The sequence below is a fragment of the Passer domesticus genome, chromosome 2 (assembly GCF_036417665.1).
Source record: "Passer domesticus isolate bPasDom1 chromosome 2, bPasDom1.hap1, whole genome shotgun sequence".
In the NCBI taxonomy this organism is placed as follows: Eukaryota; Metazoa; Chordata; class Aves; order Passeriformes; family Passeridae; genus Passer; species Passer domesticus.
Genome location: NC_087475.1, coordinates 9,450,946 through 9,466,064, shown reverse-complemented (window position 1 = coordinate 9,466,064; position 15,119 = coordinate 9,450,946). Strand labels below are relative to the sequence as shown.

Genomic DNA, 15,119 nt, shown 5'->3' with positions numbered 1-15,119 from the left:
TTAAAGTTTCACTTATGTTAACTGATCCATCATCTGGATAGGCAGAAATATGATGTATTGGAATTATCTCAATAAGAATAACCTATGTCACCACTGTGACACTGAACAGTGTAAAAACTGGTGTTATACCAAGGATTAAAATACTTAAAGCATCAATTTTTTGTTGAATCTAATAAGTTTCAAAACTATTTTATATGAAAAAGTAAGAACTACAATAAATCTTTAAATAAAGTACTGTATTTCTTGTGAAGCTTGTTATGCTGTTTTCACAAATAATAAAAAAAATTTAATTCTTGCTATCACATGAAAAATCCTTATATCTAAGGAGGTACAAGAAATACCAATGATAAATCTTCTGTTACATAGCCACAAGCAAAATTTTCAAATTTTGAGTTACTGAAAAACAGAGGAAAAAATATACAGAGCTAGACTACTATTATATGAGAATTTTCAAATAAACCATATACATTCTCACAAAAATCATGAAACTGATGGCCTTTTGTGATTAAAGGCATGAAACAGGGCTTTATAAGAAATGAATAAATTAGACGATGTTACTATGGGTAGCAATGGAATGGTGCTATGACCACAGTCTGTGTCAGTAGGCAGGACACCAAGAGTAGGAACTAGATGTTGTTAAATAGCTTAGTGGAATACACAAATTTGTCAGCAAATGAAGAACCAAGTCACAGTATTTAGCAGCAAACTCAAAACTAAGTATTCTATACAGAATAGAGATTTTAAATGTACTTAGTGCTTCAGAACACTGTAATACTACAAGTCTGCATAGGCTGAAAACACAAGTAAATTTGCAGACTGGAAATCTAGTACAGCATTACAGGAGTGCCACCTCCACCTGAAGAAGTCCTGAATTTCAGGAAGTCTGAGAGTATGCATAAAGCATTTCTGTACATTTGCAGTGTTACTCATCTCTAAGCAACTTCTGTTGAAGGTAGAATACTGAGCTACATTGATCTTTAATATACCACAGTACGTCCTTTCAGTGCAAACCAGTGCAGTAATAATCATTCATATTACTATACAGCAAATTTTTACTCTGGAATCTGAAAATCTCTGGAGGTGGAACTAATCTATAGCTATAATAATACCTATAGTCCTGTTTCAGTAGCTTAAACCTGGCACTGAATAATACAAACATTTACAGAAGAAATATGTAGCAATAACCTTTCCTGTACATGCTAACATTAGAACCAGAACAAGCTTTGAAATGATAGTACTGAAGTACACAATCCAGAGGATAAGAAAGATGAGATGAAATATGCCTTTGAATAACTTTTGAAAAGGTTATTATTTATTACTTAAAACTAAAGATTAAGAGATTGATAACTTATCTGCCTTCAGAACATATAGTCTGTGTAGCTGCATTTATCTTAACATGGCAAACAAGTCTAATTTTATTAGAAATGAAAGAAAAATTACTGTTCCTACTTCAGGTAGGATGCAGGATACAACTCTTGCTCATCAAAACTGATAATTATTCATCTAAGAATGCTTGAAATATCACTGACAGATCAACTTAATGCCACTATCAATTCATAGTTCTAAGCAGAAAAGTTCAAGAAGCACCACATGGGGCAATAACAGAAAAACAGAGATGCTGGGGATATATCTCATTTATTTCCATCTGTTGCAGAACACTTTTACCCTGAGGCATGCACATTCATCTTTTCGCTCCTAAAGAAATTTCCTGTAGTCTTTCACTCTCTATGCAGTTTTGTTTTATTTTCACTGATTCTTATCCCAAACAATATCTTCAACTGACAAATTTCTGAGGGTTTTATGTATCACGTAAGAGCAGCATTACTTTATATAAGTCTCCACTTCTTTGGCCTTCAACAGAAAACTTCCCCCACCAGGGTGAGGAAGTCCCACCAAGCCCATGTGGCCCTGCCAGGATCCTGAACATCCCAACAGCTGGACCAGTGCTGGAACCAGGGCTGGTGACCTCTTGCTTTCCCTATTCACTTCTTTTTTCCTCCTTTTCTTTTCATCTCACCTCTTTATCCAAAACCCACTGCCACATCCTTACAAAGTAGGTCTGGGATTAACATATTAACTTCCATAGCAAGTGTGTGATTTACTACTAAAACTTTGTGAGGTTTGCAGCCCCTGACTTTTGTCATTCCTTTCAACCATGAGTATTTATCAATCTTGGGTGCTCCTTTCACCTTAAGGGTGGGACCTCACACCATGGCATTTCACTTAGAGATCACTTAGATTTAAAATGCTACAAATCACAGCAATTCTTTACAGCTTTTCTAGCTTTTTGGCTGGCTTCATAATGATTACTGTAATGCCCGTGTTTTGCTATTTAGTAAAACAAAAGTTAAGTACTGCTCTCAATGAAATTTATTGTTTGATACTTAAAATAAATTAACAGAATCTTTCTCAAACTTCACAGGCTGAAATATGTTTTCTCCTCAAAAAAAAATCTCATGTTGTATTATTAAATCCTCAGCTATACCACACTCAATATATATATTTCCCATGCATTGCAGAAGTGCCATTAATTACACAAATGATCAGAATGTTTATTAATTCCCATTAGCATACAACACTACCTAGTTCCTTGTTTGGTTAAAAGCAGAATTGCTGTTTAGACATCTTACAGTGTACTGCAAGTAAGTGAAGTTTCTTTCTAAGCATTTGTCTGATAATTTCTTTAGAAAATTATGGTTTTCAGAACCAGCATATATTTTTATACATATATGCATTTTTTTATACAAGCATACATGTCTACAAATACACATAGGTATGTACATGTGTGCATATATGTACACACAAACGTACAAAATATACATAGGCCTAAGAGTTTAGGCTTTACTTTCTTTTTTTAAGTTCTTTTCAGCAGGTTTTGAAATATGAACACTTTTGCTGTTTTCAAACTATTCCAAGGATTAACCTTCTTCACACTTTTATTTCCCTGAAGCTACATAATGCCAGACAGTATAAATAGTACAAACAATTTTTATACTACACAAAAAAATCTAAAAAGTTAAATGAAACATGAAGTTCTGCTCACTTCTCAATGGTATGTGGATTTTAAACTCAGAAAACAGTTATTTTTCTCTTTTTTGTTAAATAAAACTCTGATATGACCTTGTGGGTTTTTCAGGTATAGGAAACAAACATGGAGTGTTAAAATCAACAAAGAAAGGCAAGCAGGACTGAAAAGCCTATTTATTGGACTCCATATTTACATCTTGTGTTTCATTATTATGTTCTGCTGTGCAGATCAAGAAATATAGCACAGAAAAATGGTTTAAAACTTTGCAATTTGTATTTCAGGAAATATTTTCCAGGATTTATCACTCTAGAATAACGTTCTCTTTTTCCTTTTGTTTCAAGTCATATTTTTTATAGTCATGATAGCAGTTCATTGGATAGTCTTTTCTTCTTCTTTAATTCAGCCTTTTATTAACTGTAAAAAGTAAAAGTCATTATTTTGGAAAATACTGTTTTGCAGTGATTCGAAATGAAAAAAAAAAAACAACATTAAATTGAAAAAGATTCTTCCCTTCCACCCCGCAAAGTGTGGAAGTATTCTTTAGTTTCTCAGTTTTCTCTGAGAACTATTAAACTGAGAAGCAAAAATCAATGGACTCCCTAAATATCCTTCCCAAAACTGGGCAAAGAAAGGAGAGAGGACAGAGGACAAAAGACAAATAAAAATTCATGAAAATTACGAAAGAAAAAAATTATACTACTGAATTCCTATGTCAGAAACAACCTTAAATAAAAGTTCTACAAAATCAGTTTTTAAAAAAGAATTCTACTTAACTCTCATACAATTTTGTGAAGATCTGTAATCACACACTAAATTATCTCCTCCCCTAACATTTTAACTCAGATGTCATACTGAATTGATATCAAAATTAGAAAATAGAAAAATTAAAACCACAAAACCCCCAAGCCACTAACAGTGAAGTGAATAAAATGCGTAAAACCCAAAACTTTCCTAATTGGAAGTAAGAATCTTGCAAGATGCCACCTATGCCTAAGATTGCCAGACACACCTATACTGGCAATAGATCAGAATTTCTCTTCCCTCTTAAGCAGATTTTTCCCAGTTAAGATATATCTGCTCTGGGGACAGCTCTTGAATCTCAGACATAGACTGACTCCTAAGATATTGCTGATATTTACTGGCTGTCATCTTCTCTATCAATTTTATATTAAATATAGAACTATCTATTTTTTTCAAAATCTCCCTGGAACACACTGAAGAATATTCCCTATTTCCAAAAACATAATTTATCTTTTTTACCTTGGTAAGAGTCATAATTAACAAGGAAGAGACATACAGCTTCTCTGGAGACAATTTAATTCACCAATCTGCAAGATTTTCTACCATTTAGGGACTACAGGATTTGAATTACAATATCTCAATACTCTAGCAACCCTTCAAGGGTTTTTCTAGACTGTTACATTTTCATGTTATTAGCAGTTAGTCTTAAAGAGAAAAATGCTGAAAAGAAACATGAAGATAAGGAACACTAGAAGGTAAACTGAAAATGTATTATGCTCAAATAATTAATGGAATTAATTATTTCTCTCTTATCACTATTATTGTTCATATAATGCCTTAAGTGGGTACTGAACCTTATATTTCATGCATAATTTTAGTCTCAGCATAACAGGCATAGCTGCATTTCACAGTTTATGGCATTTGGACTCAAGTTTCAACCTTGCTTTCCAGTCTGTGGTCAGTAAGACACAGTACAAAGCCTGCCCTTCCAAAACACATGCCAAGATGTTTTAAAACATTTATTTTTCAGTTGCAGTAAGGAGAGAAGATGTGGAGACACTAATCTCCTCACTAATGTTCCCTCTAAGCTATTACGATCTTAATTCTTGCAAGAGGAGAGTTCTGATGAATGGCATAGTTATCTCCAACTTCAGAAGAGTGTAATAAAGATGAATATTTGAAATCTCTCTGCACTGCAGTAGCTTAGGCTTTTCTCACTGTCACATTTCACTTTAAGGAGCTTAGGTATCAAAGGAAAGATTGAGAAATGTGGCCGGGACAGATATTCATTTATTTTGTGGAAATTTATCACCCAACAGACTGTTTTGAGATGAAAACAGCAGGTCAAAACATTTCACTAGTCAGGGCTAAGTATTCAAAACAGAGTGTTTGGATGGTAATATTCAGGAACATAAATGTAAAGCAAAAAGTGGTAATTGCTGTCTGCTCTCTTACTACTAACTGTAGTAAGAATTGAAAGAACAAAACAAAACAACAAATTAATGCTTTTGTTAAAATTAGCAAATAGTAACAACCAAAATTCAAAACTGAGGATATTTGAGACTTTCAGCTGAGATACAGGAACACTTAATATACTCTGACATTTTTCTTTATGACACTTAATTTCCTCTGGAAAAGCCTGCTTAAATGCTTAGCTTAAAGCTAACATAAATTAAAGTGTCAAAATATCTGAGTATAAATTTAAAGATTAATCTTAACATCATAAAACTTAAAGGACCAAAAGTATATCAGATTATTAAATCTGACAAGGTATATATGCTCTTCTCCAGTGCATGATCTTAAGAAACAAGTTCAGACTAATGATCCCTGGGGACATTAGTGGACACCAGACTCCAGCCAGACTTTGTGCCACTGACCACAACCCTTTGAGCCTGGCAGTTCAGCCTAATTTCAGTCCACATCACAGGGCTCTTGACTGGCCTATACTTCACCAGTTTGATTTTGAGGATGTTACAGGAGGCTGCTGAAAGCCTTGCCCAAGCTGAGATGAACAACATCCATGCTCTCCCCTGTCCATTGAGTTGGCCATATAATCATGGAAGGCAATCAGGTTGATCCAGCATGATTTTCCCTTTGGAAATTACTCACAAAAATGTTCCTGTACTCTGTATGCTTGGTAATATTTGGAAAGATTATTTACTCCATAGGCATCCCAAGAGACAAGATGAGGGTGACTGGTTTTGAAGCTTCCTGGATTCTCTTTCCAGATGGGAATAACATCTCTTCCAAACTTTTCCCCCTCAGATTGTCCTGACCTTTCCAAGGCTGTTGAATGTGACCTTGCAATGACATTGGCCCCATAGCACTTGGTGAACCTCATTGGGTCCCCTGGGCTTGTGTTTGTCCCCAGTCTGATCCTCCTCCACCAAGGCTAAATCTTCCTTGTTCCAGACTTTTCCCATTCATCTCAAGGGCCTGGGATTGCTCAGTGCTTAATCTTAAATAGCAGAGACCAAGATAAAAAAGAAGGTATTGAGTCCCTCAAGTCTTTTCTGTGTTCTTTGCCTTCAGATTCTTTACCTCATATGGCAAAAAGAACAGAACAGTAGCAGAAACCAATTCATTCTGAGGCAGCAAAAGCAAAGCAGGCTAGAGGAAAGTGAAGGTTAAACAGAGAATTCAAACAGATATTGAGGCAGGTCATCTCTGAAACAAAACAGTGTAAGATTGCACAACTAAATGCTTTCATGATGCAAAGGCATAACAGTAAGACTATGAATTTCACAATTTTTCAGAATTTTCTCTCTTTATTTTGGAATATTAGATCTTTCCCAATGCTCATTGATGTAGTTTGGGTAGAGAAATGGAAACAGAAACAAAAGAAAAGGGCACATTTATGTGCATACATCAAGTTATTTTTGTGTGCTCTACAGAAGAGACAATACAGAACTCATGAACCAAAAAACCTACAAAGAAGTTGCTATAGAAAGGCAGTATCTGTAACTTCTCATATGTAGGAAGTATATATAAACTCTGCCTTTTCATTCCAATCTTGCACCTCTCTGAAAGCAGAAAAGTGTGATTAAGTGAAATTGTAGGTGGAAACTGTAATGCAGATGAATGTCCCTGGCAGTAACCACCAAATTCATCTTCACCTGTGACCCAGAGTCAAAGCTACAGTCAGATTTGTACTAATTAATATATCAACCTAGTGAGTTATCTGTACTGACAGCATGATTTAGCAGAAGTTATTATTATTTTGTGAGAACACCAATATTGTAATTAAATTGTTCGTCTTGGGTGCCAGTTTTGGGGAGCCTTTAGAACTAAATAATTGTAAAAAAACCCCTATTTTACAATTGCTGATAGCTATATGATGACTTATTAAAAACAGGTCCCTCATTTTTATATTATAATTTATTACCTACTCTTAGGAAACTAAAATAACACTTTCAATAACTGGCTCCTTCAATGCATCCTTCGTACATATCCCACTTGGGCATCTGCAGCTTTTTTGTCTGGTAATATCCACTAGATTTGCTCTTTAGGATTCAGATTCATTCCATTGAGACTATAACTCAATTAAAAGTTTAATGTTAAATAAGACATATTTTGGCACTCAGATTCTCCCCACTGAGCTCCTACAGACCAGAACAAAGCTAGTCACACCTGAACGCCCAGATATTACTGGAACCTGCAATCCACAGAACATTTGGGGATGAGGAATTTATCCATGCAGCATTTACAGTGAGCCACAACCCTGGCCAGACAGAGCCATTCTCTCTGCAAGTTGTTATCTACACACAGGGGCTCAGAAAAGCCCAGCAGAGCAGTGCTGGCAGCTGTAAGAAAGCTCCACTAAAGCAGGCACAGACAATAAAAAACAATATATTGCAAATACACCCAGGGCATGTTATTTAGCTAGGGAGCTCCCTGAGTTAATCATAAGACCAGGCCCAGGTTTCTGTTGGATGCAGGAGGTACAAACTAACACTTCAGTCTTACCAGGAGAAGTACTAACATATTTGAGAATAGCTACTACAATTTGCTTCTACACAGTAAAATGAGAAAAGCAAAGGGATCGTCCAAGCGTATGCAAAATAGAGATTCTGCCCAAATGAGACTTATGAAAGATGACATCCAAATAGATTATCCATAACTGAGAGAGGTTAGAAATTGCTTGAGGCAAAAAATGACACCAGAAATTTTTTGTATAGCTTATAAGCCATTCTGAGGTCATCCCTGCTTATCACCAAGCTGGCTTTTCTTGGTGTTCACCACACACCCAAAATTACTGCTGAAAAAGGAAATTAACTCAGGGTCAAAAATCAAAAGGAAAAAGTCATGAAAGAAAATAGAAATAATACTTACTAGTGGTTGAACAGTTTGTCAGATTTGAATACCAGAACTGCCTAGATCAGTCTTAAATGGAAAGGTTAATTTCATCTAGTCTTAGTCAAGCAGCCATGAGAGTCAACCCGCTCTTGCAAGCAGGACAGGATTTGTAATCTGGAACCTTGATCTCTACTGCCTTCCCAAATGTCATTGAATAAAGGATGTACAAAAATATTCTAAAAACTCTGAAAAGCTAGTTCTCAAACATGTCACTATAAGCACACATAGTAACAACTGTGTCTGACTGTAAACAGGATTAAAAACAGGATAAAACAAAGTAATTACTGTTAGCACTTCCTGACAACATTAATGGAAAGAAGTGAGAAGGTTCACATCACCCTTTATGCCTAATTAAAAACTGTAAGAACACACAGAACATCATCAACAGTGCTAATCAAAAGATGCTGATCTTGGAACACAGAAACACAAGGAAAGGAAATACATATGGGTAGGCAGTAACTTATACCAAAAAATACTTTTAGTGGCAAGCTGTCACAATATATCTATGAGTAACAATTGCAAAAGTCTACAAAAGGAATAGAAGAAAGAACATAGTGAAAGAAGTATCTCACCTCTTCGACTATCTTTCCACACAATTTTTCGATTTTTTTCATAGTTTTTATTCAACCAGATGAGGATGCTTCGTTCATATCGAGAATATACATTACTGCATAAAGGTTCTGATTTTATTCCTGGCATGTTCTCCAAGCTCTCCAAGCTCGCTGGGTCAGGAATCATACGGAAAGAAACACGTGGAAGAACAAATACCTGAAATGACAAAAAATGTTTTAAAGCATGAACTGTAAAAAAGCATTTTGAGCTGACAGATAAAGGAAAAAAAAAAAAAAAAAAAAAAAAACAAACACTTCAAACTCAAAAGGTTTTCTAATTTAGGAAATCTTTAGAAGATTGCACCCACATAACCACTACACAGGATGGTGGAAGGTCTCAAGGACAAGACAAACAAGAAGCCACTCAGATCACTTGGTTTGTTCAGCTTGGAGAAGGTTGAAGAGTGACCTCACCACACTCTACAAATTCCTCAAGGAGGCCAGAGGAGAGGAAGGTGTCTGTCTTCTCTCTCTGATGATCGGAATATGAACACAAGGAAAAGGAATGAAGCTGCAATAGGGCAAGTTTAGATCTTAGGAAAAGGTTCTGCACTCATTGGGTGGTTGGTCACTGGACCAGGGAAGTGGTCATGGCACCAACTCAGTCAGAGACAAGGGAGCATCTGGAGAATGCTCTTAGTCATATGATTTAGCTTAGGTAGTCCTGAGAGGAGCTGGGAGTTGGACTCAATGATCCTTATGGGTCCCTTCCAATCTGAGATATTCTCTGAGTCTAAATATTTTTTGTTTTCAACTTTTCTCCAAGTTTTGATGAATCCTGTGAAATCATTAGGTCATCTGTATTCCAAGAATTACTGTGCATATTATACCCAAAGCTCTAATTGCTGAACTACTTACACTGATGTCCAGCACAATCTATAGAAACATTAAAATTGTATCTTTCATGACCCAGGTTCTTATTTAGGTCCAAATTACACTGATTGTTTCTCCTGAAAAGATTCACATCAAAGGCCTAAAATGAAATTCAAGACAGAATTGGTTTCCTGGGCTGCAAGTGCACATGGGTGACTCATGTAGCCTCTCATCCACCAACACCTCCAAGTCCTTCTCGGTAGAGCTGCTCATAATCTGTTCATCCCCAATCCTGGACTGATACTGGATGTTTCCTCAACCTGACTGATATAAAATCTGATTGAATCAAAGCATTTCAAGCTATGTATTTCTTTAGGATTTCATCTCATCAGGAAAAAAAAAATCAAAACCCAACCAACAAAACATACACAGATACTATTAATTTTAGTGGGGTTTTGCTCTGTGCTAGTCTGTCACATATCTATGAATACTACAGCAAATTGGAAGAGCAGCAAAGTGACTTGCTATCTGGTAACTATGATTGCATTTTCCTAGACCCATGTTCCCACGTGTCCTTAAGTAATCTGTCTCAGCCCATGTACACATACTGTTTCATCTCTATTTTTTATTGTGCTTTCCCAATCAATAATCACATGGTCAGAGAATAGTTGCGGTTGGAAGGCAGCTCTGGAGATTGCCTGGCCCAAACTTCCCACTCCAAGAACAGAGTGCTTTTTCAGGATTGCATTCCACTGGGCTTTGGATATTTCAAAGGACAGTAACTCCACAACTTCCTCAAGGTATCCATTCTAGTGTGTGACCACTCTGACAGGAAAAAAGGTTACTTGACTTCAAAGGCATTTCCTGCATCTCAGTTCATGCCTGGTGCCTCTTACTACATCATGAGGCATGACTGAGGAGTCTGGCAGTGTCCTTTTCACAACCAACCTCCCCTCAGGTACTGAAACACATTTCTTAGACACACCCTCCACCTGAGCCTTCTCTTCTGGCTGAACAGTCTCAGCTCTTTCAGTTTCTCCCTAAATGACAGATGCTCCAGTCTCTTAAATCATCTGTGGGATCCTTCACTGACGTCACACCCCAGTACATCCATGTCTAACTTGTACTGGGAAGCTCAAATATTAGCTATCTTTTTAAACTCTTTTTCTGTCCCTTGGAACAGAAATAAATTTTTTCCCTTAGACACATAAATGCACTGATCATTGATGAGCACATAAGCTTTACTTTGGAAAACATGACACCCAAGATTTTTCTTTACCAACAGTAGCAACAAAAATTGAACAAAATTTGAGAAGTCTATACTGACCAAGATGATCATATTTAAAAGGAATAGTTATTGTAAAAAAAAAAATGCTTAACTGTTTAAAAATTCCATTTGAATGTAAGGTAATGAATGCTACAGTTACACATCTAGGCAATTATGTCCAGTGAAAATGGCTTCTAAGCAAGGTAACACAAAAGCATGGAAGAGTTTTCTTTACTTGCACTAATATTTATATAATATTTAATTCTGCAAAATGCAGACTGTTATAATATAACATTTCCTAGTTGGAACATATTAACACACTTATAAGGTTTTAAAGAAAATTAAAATATTCTCACTCTCTTTTTTCCTTCTCTGTTAGAGAAAAAAAAAATACAAGTATTTAGTGTTAAAGATGTGTTTAGAAAAAAATAAACCTCCAGTATACCACAAATCTTTTTCAAAATAAAGCTCCTAGCCATCAGTTCCTCCGAATCTGGTAGTAAATATATCTGCAATTTACCTTGTACATCTGCAGCAGCACATCTGTCCAAGCTCGTTTGCTCATTGTCTCAAACGTTCTGCTCTCCAGAACAAAAATGCGCCTGCCACTTAACTTGCCTGAGCTTCTCATGCTTCCCCTCTTCACTTCAGGCACAAAACACTTCAGAGAAAAGATGGGATTTTTTTTTTCAATATTAATTTATCACTTTAGATAAGAAATTCACAAGAGGACAATAATGAATCAATGACATAAGAGGGTGATAACATCTACTATAGTGCAATAGCGACCAACATTTGCAGTTTGCTGCTATCTCAGGAATAAGAACCATAATAAAGAATTGACAGGACTTGAAAGCAGCAATCAAGAACAGGGAAAACACACAAATTACTTAAAATGGTAAAGTCTGTATGATAATCAGATCTCTACTTTTAAAACACATCTGTTGGACATTAATATCAGATATTTATAGTATCAGAAGGAATGGGGGAAAAAAAAAGGACACCAATGAAAAGGTTGGAGTCAGTTTAAATTCCTACTTACTCTCACACATGTGCTTAGACTTATGCAATCCAAAGCATAGAAAACTCATGGTCCACCAAGAACTTCCACTAGTATTCAAAGGACTGAAACTAAGCATGTGGGCTTTGTTGAAAGGAGAAATAACACCAAACCTACCTACCCTCAGTCCAGTATTTACTTCAGTCCATATCTCATAATCTTCTGGTTCAAGCAGAAATTCTGGCATAACATGAGGAAGATATGCTCCTTTCCTTCTGAAATCACAAAGCAGGAAAAGTTAATAGAAACTATAATTAAGAGAAATCAAATTTTTTGAAGTTGTTTAATCTTTGTGTAATCTCCTCTATCTGAATAGCCTCTGGAGTAGTGATCCAGCTCCATTAATTGCTTAGATGACCTTCATGGATAGAAACTCATGTTCAATTCCTATGGCTACAAATACACACTTTAAGAACATACAGGTCTGGACAGATTGACTTCTTCTTGAACATTGCTCCTCCACGAAGGATTTATTATAACACAAAACCTTAAAACAAATACTATCCATTTCCATGTGAAAGCCAAATGAGTCATCAGGTTCCACCAAGAACATCAGTGGAATGGTGAGATCATGAAGGAAAAACTTGATCTGACTGTCTACTGAGCCTATCTAAGAAGAAAGGTTACAAGCCATCTTTTGCAATTAAGGAAGCCGAATTCCTGTGGAATTTCTGTGTGGGATATAACCTTACCAAAGGACGCTTTGCTTAGTGAACACTGCAGATAACCTTGGTAAAAATAAATTAAAGTTTATAATACATACATCTTATCTCATGAAAAGTATAAAGGAAACCCTAAACCCACTGTATACCATCTAGTTAGAAGTAGGCTTGAGGAAGGCTAATTTTAAAAACTGGAAAGAAAAGGTGCACACATGGATATCTCACCATACTTGTACTTACTTAAGGAAGGAAAGCAATTCAGAATGCTGCCAGTGGAGTTGAAACATTCTTTCTACTGGATCAGGGGACAATGACTGGCATGCTGCAATGCCTGTTGGTTGTCCATTCAGATTCAATAACATATCATAAAAACACTTATCTTTGTCAACCCTTCGTTTAAAAGTATTTTCTTGTGAAACAGTTAGCAGGACTATAGACACATCACTAGGAGAGAAAAATTTTTATATTATATTGATATATAATTTGATATTATTCTTCTAAATGTACAAAATTAGTTACAATCACATGTATCACAAGGCTAATTTAACCATGAAATAAAAAGAGCAGCAAGGAGGGTTGAAAAGTACAGCACTTTTTCATCTTTAGAGATCTTTCATAATAAAGTGAGGATTTTGAACTGCATGGAATATTTATACCTTCATAAATAAAAGCTTTCTACCAAACATAAGTTGGATTTTTGTCATGTTTATAAATGTCTATTTGATTGTTTTCCAGAAGAGTGGCTTCTTCACTATTTAGAACCAAGTTAGATAAAATCAAATAAGTGAGGCCACCACAACTGATATATTTCCAGGGTGCTTGCAAGACTCTTGATTATAAAATATTATTTTTCATATGTTTCTTGATTTTTAGATTATGTGGGGGGAAAAGACATTGTTAAAGAACCTACTTATGCCACCAAAGAAGGGACAAAGGCTAGAACTGTTTTCTGTCTCAGAGGAGAATCAGTTTCAGTTAAGAACGTGACATACAGTTTGAACTGCATATTTAACACACACTGCATTATAATATGCAGTATCATATATCATCAATGGCAGTTGAAAATGTATTCTGGACAGTAAAAACTAACACCTGGATGACATTTTCATATAAGCACCATATAGATTTTGACAGCAAACTGTGCATTAGAGTGTGTTTCTGTTCCTTAGATCATATCCAACCCCCCAGAGTAGATCTGTTAGCCTGTTATGAGACAGACAGGAGTTAGTTCTAAGCAGGCATCAATTACCGTCTCAGTGAATAAGGTATTGAAATGGGATTCTGTCCCTTAGACCAGCCAAAGAGTGCAAACCAACTCTGTACAGCATTTAGGGTCTTTTGAAAGAAGTTGTACTCTTCCTCATCTTCATCAGGAAAAAATGATAATTCATGCTTCTTTTCTTTCCTATCACTTTCACTGTCAGTTTCACTCTCTTCACTTGTTTCTTCATTCTCTTCACTTTCAAATGCATCACTCTCACTTTCATCAGCAATACTCTCTGAAGAATATACACAAAATAAAACATGCAGAAAGATTTATTTCCTCATTTTTTGTCTAGTACAAAAATATTCAACAAACAATTGTTTTCAAAGAACAAAATCTGCCAGACAACAAATAATCAACTTATTTTAGGAAAAAAAACAATTTAAATTACATATACACATTTTAGGAATAGAACAAGTGATATATTGAAATCTAATTTCACTTTCAGAAAAAAGCATTACCCAACCAGCAAAAAATAAATTCAGGTATGGCTTACAAAATTATAGCCAGAATCTTAAAAGGGTCAGTCTCACACACAGTTCCAACAGACCCAGCTTTTCCTGTCAGTCACTGCAAGTTCACTTTAACAGTTATTGTACATAACTCCCACTACATCTATAAGCCCTTGGAGTTTTCTCCCCTCTGTTAGGCTATCTCACTCCTAAATTCTGATCTGTTCATAACAAATATATTTTAAAAACTATTAGTTCATAACATCAACAACAACATCATTGCACAAAAAGGTAACTAAGAAAAAAAACAATAGTTTTCCTTATAGCACAACTAACTTAGGTGACTGTTGGGAAGGATGAAAGTTTGACAAGCTTAGCAGAAAGATTTTTGAATGTAGAAGCTGAGGAAGGAATAGAGATGGAAGCAAGTTTTGATAGAGAAGAAAAGAATTGCTCAGCCAGTCTTACTGGATAACCAAGGAGGCAAATGTTAGTTAGAAGGGGGTTTTTATGACTTAGAACAAAGGATAAACCCACCTCAAACAAGATGTTTTTACCAAGCAGAAAGATAGCACAGGCAAACAAGTTAGCAAATGTTGCAAGTAGAAAAAAGGTCTCAGAATTTTCCACTGCAAGAAAACTGAAAAACAACTTCTAGCTTAAACTGTAATGTACTAACCTTTAGTGATTGGAGAATACTAACATGAATATGGTAATTATAGTAGTTATGACAGGCTATAGATAAAAGTTAAGGTATAGATTCGTTCTACTATATTAAGATGCTCAGCAAAGAAAAGTATATAATGCATTTGTAACCTAAACTAAAGGTCTCCAGGCCTGCCTGCAGCTGCAGCTGACAGCTCTA

General features: G+C 35.6%; 1 protein-coding gene across 7 annotated transcripts in view; it reads right to left on the bottom strand.

Moving 5' to 3' along the window:
* The window catches only part of CFAP47 (cilia and flagella associated protein 47), a 260,862-nt gene that overhangs the window by 188,666 nt on the left and 57,077 nt on the right, over positions 1 to 15,119 (bottom strand). For all 7 annotated transcript variants that reach the window (XR_010355419.1, XM_064407367.1, XM_064407368.1 and 4 more), the window contains exons 29-33: positions 13,788 to 14,037; positions 12,779 to 12,982; positions 11,998 to 12,091; positions 11,337 to 11,477; positions 8,698 to 8,893 (exon numbers count right to left, since the gene is read on the bottom strand). Coding sequence is in view for 6 of the 7 variants with exons in the window: in XM_064407367.1 (XP_064263437.1) it covers positions 8,698 to 8,893; positions 11,337 to 11,477; positions 11,998 to 12,091; positions 12,779 to 12,982; positions 13,788 to 14,037 (885 nt within the window). In the remaining variant the exon portion in view is untranslated. The remainder of the gene's footprint in view (positions 1 to 8,697; positions 8,894 to 11,336; positions 11,478 to 11,997; positions 12,092 to 12,778; positions 12,983 to 13,787; positions 14,038 to 15,119) is intronic.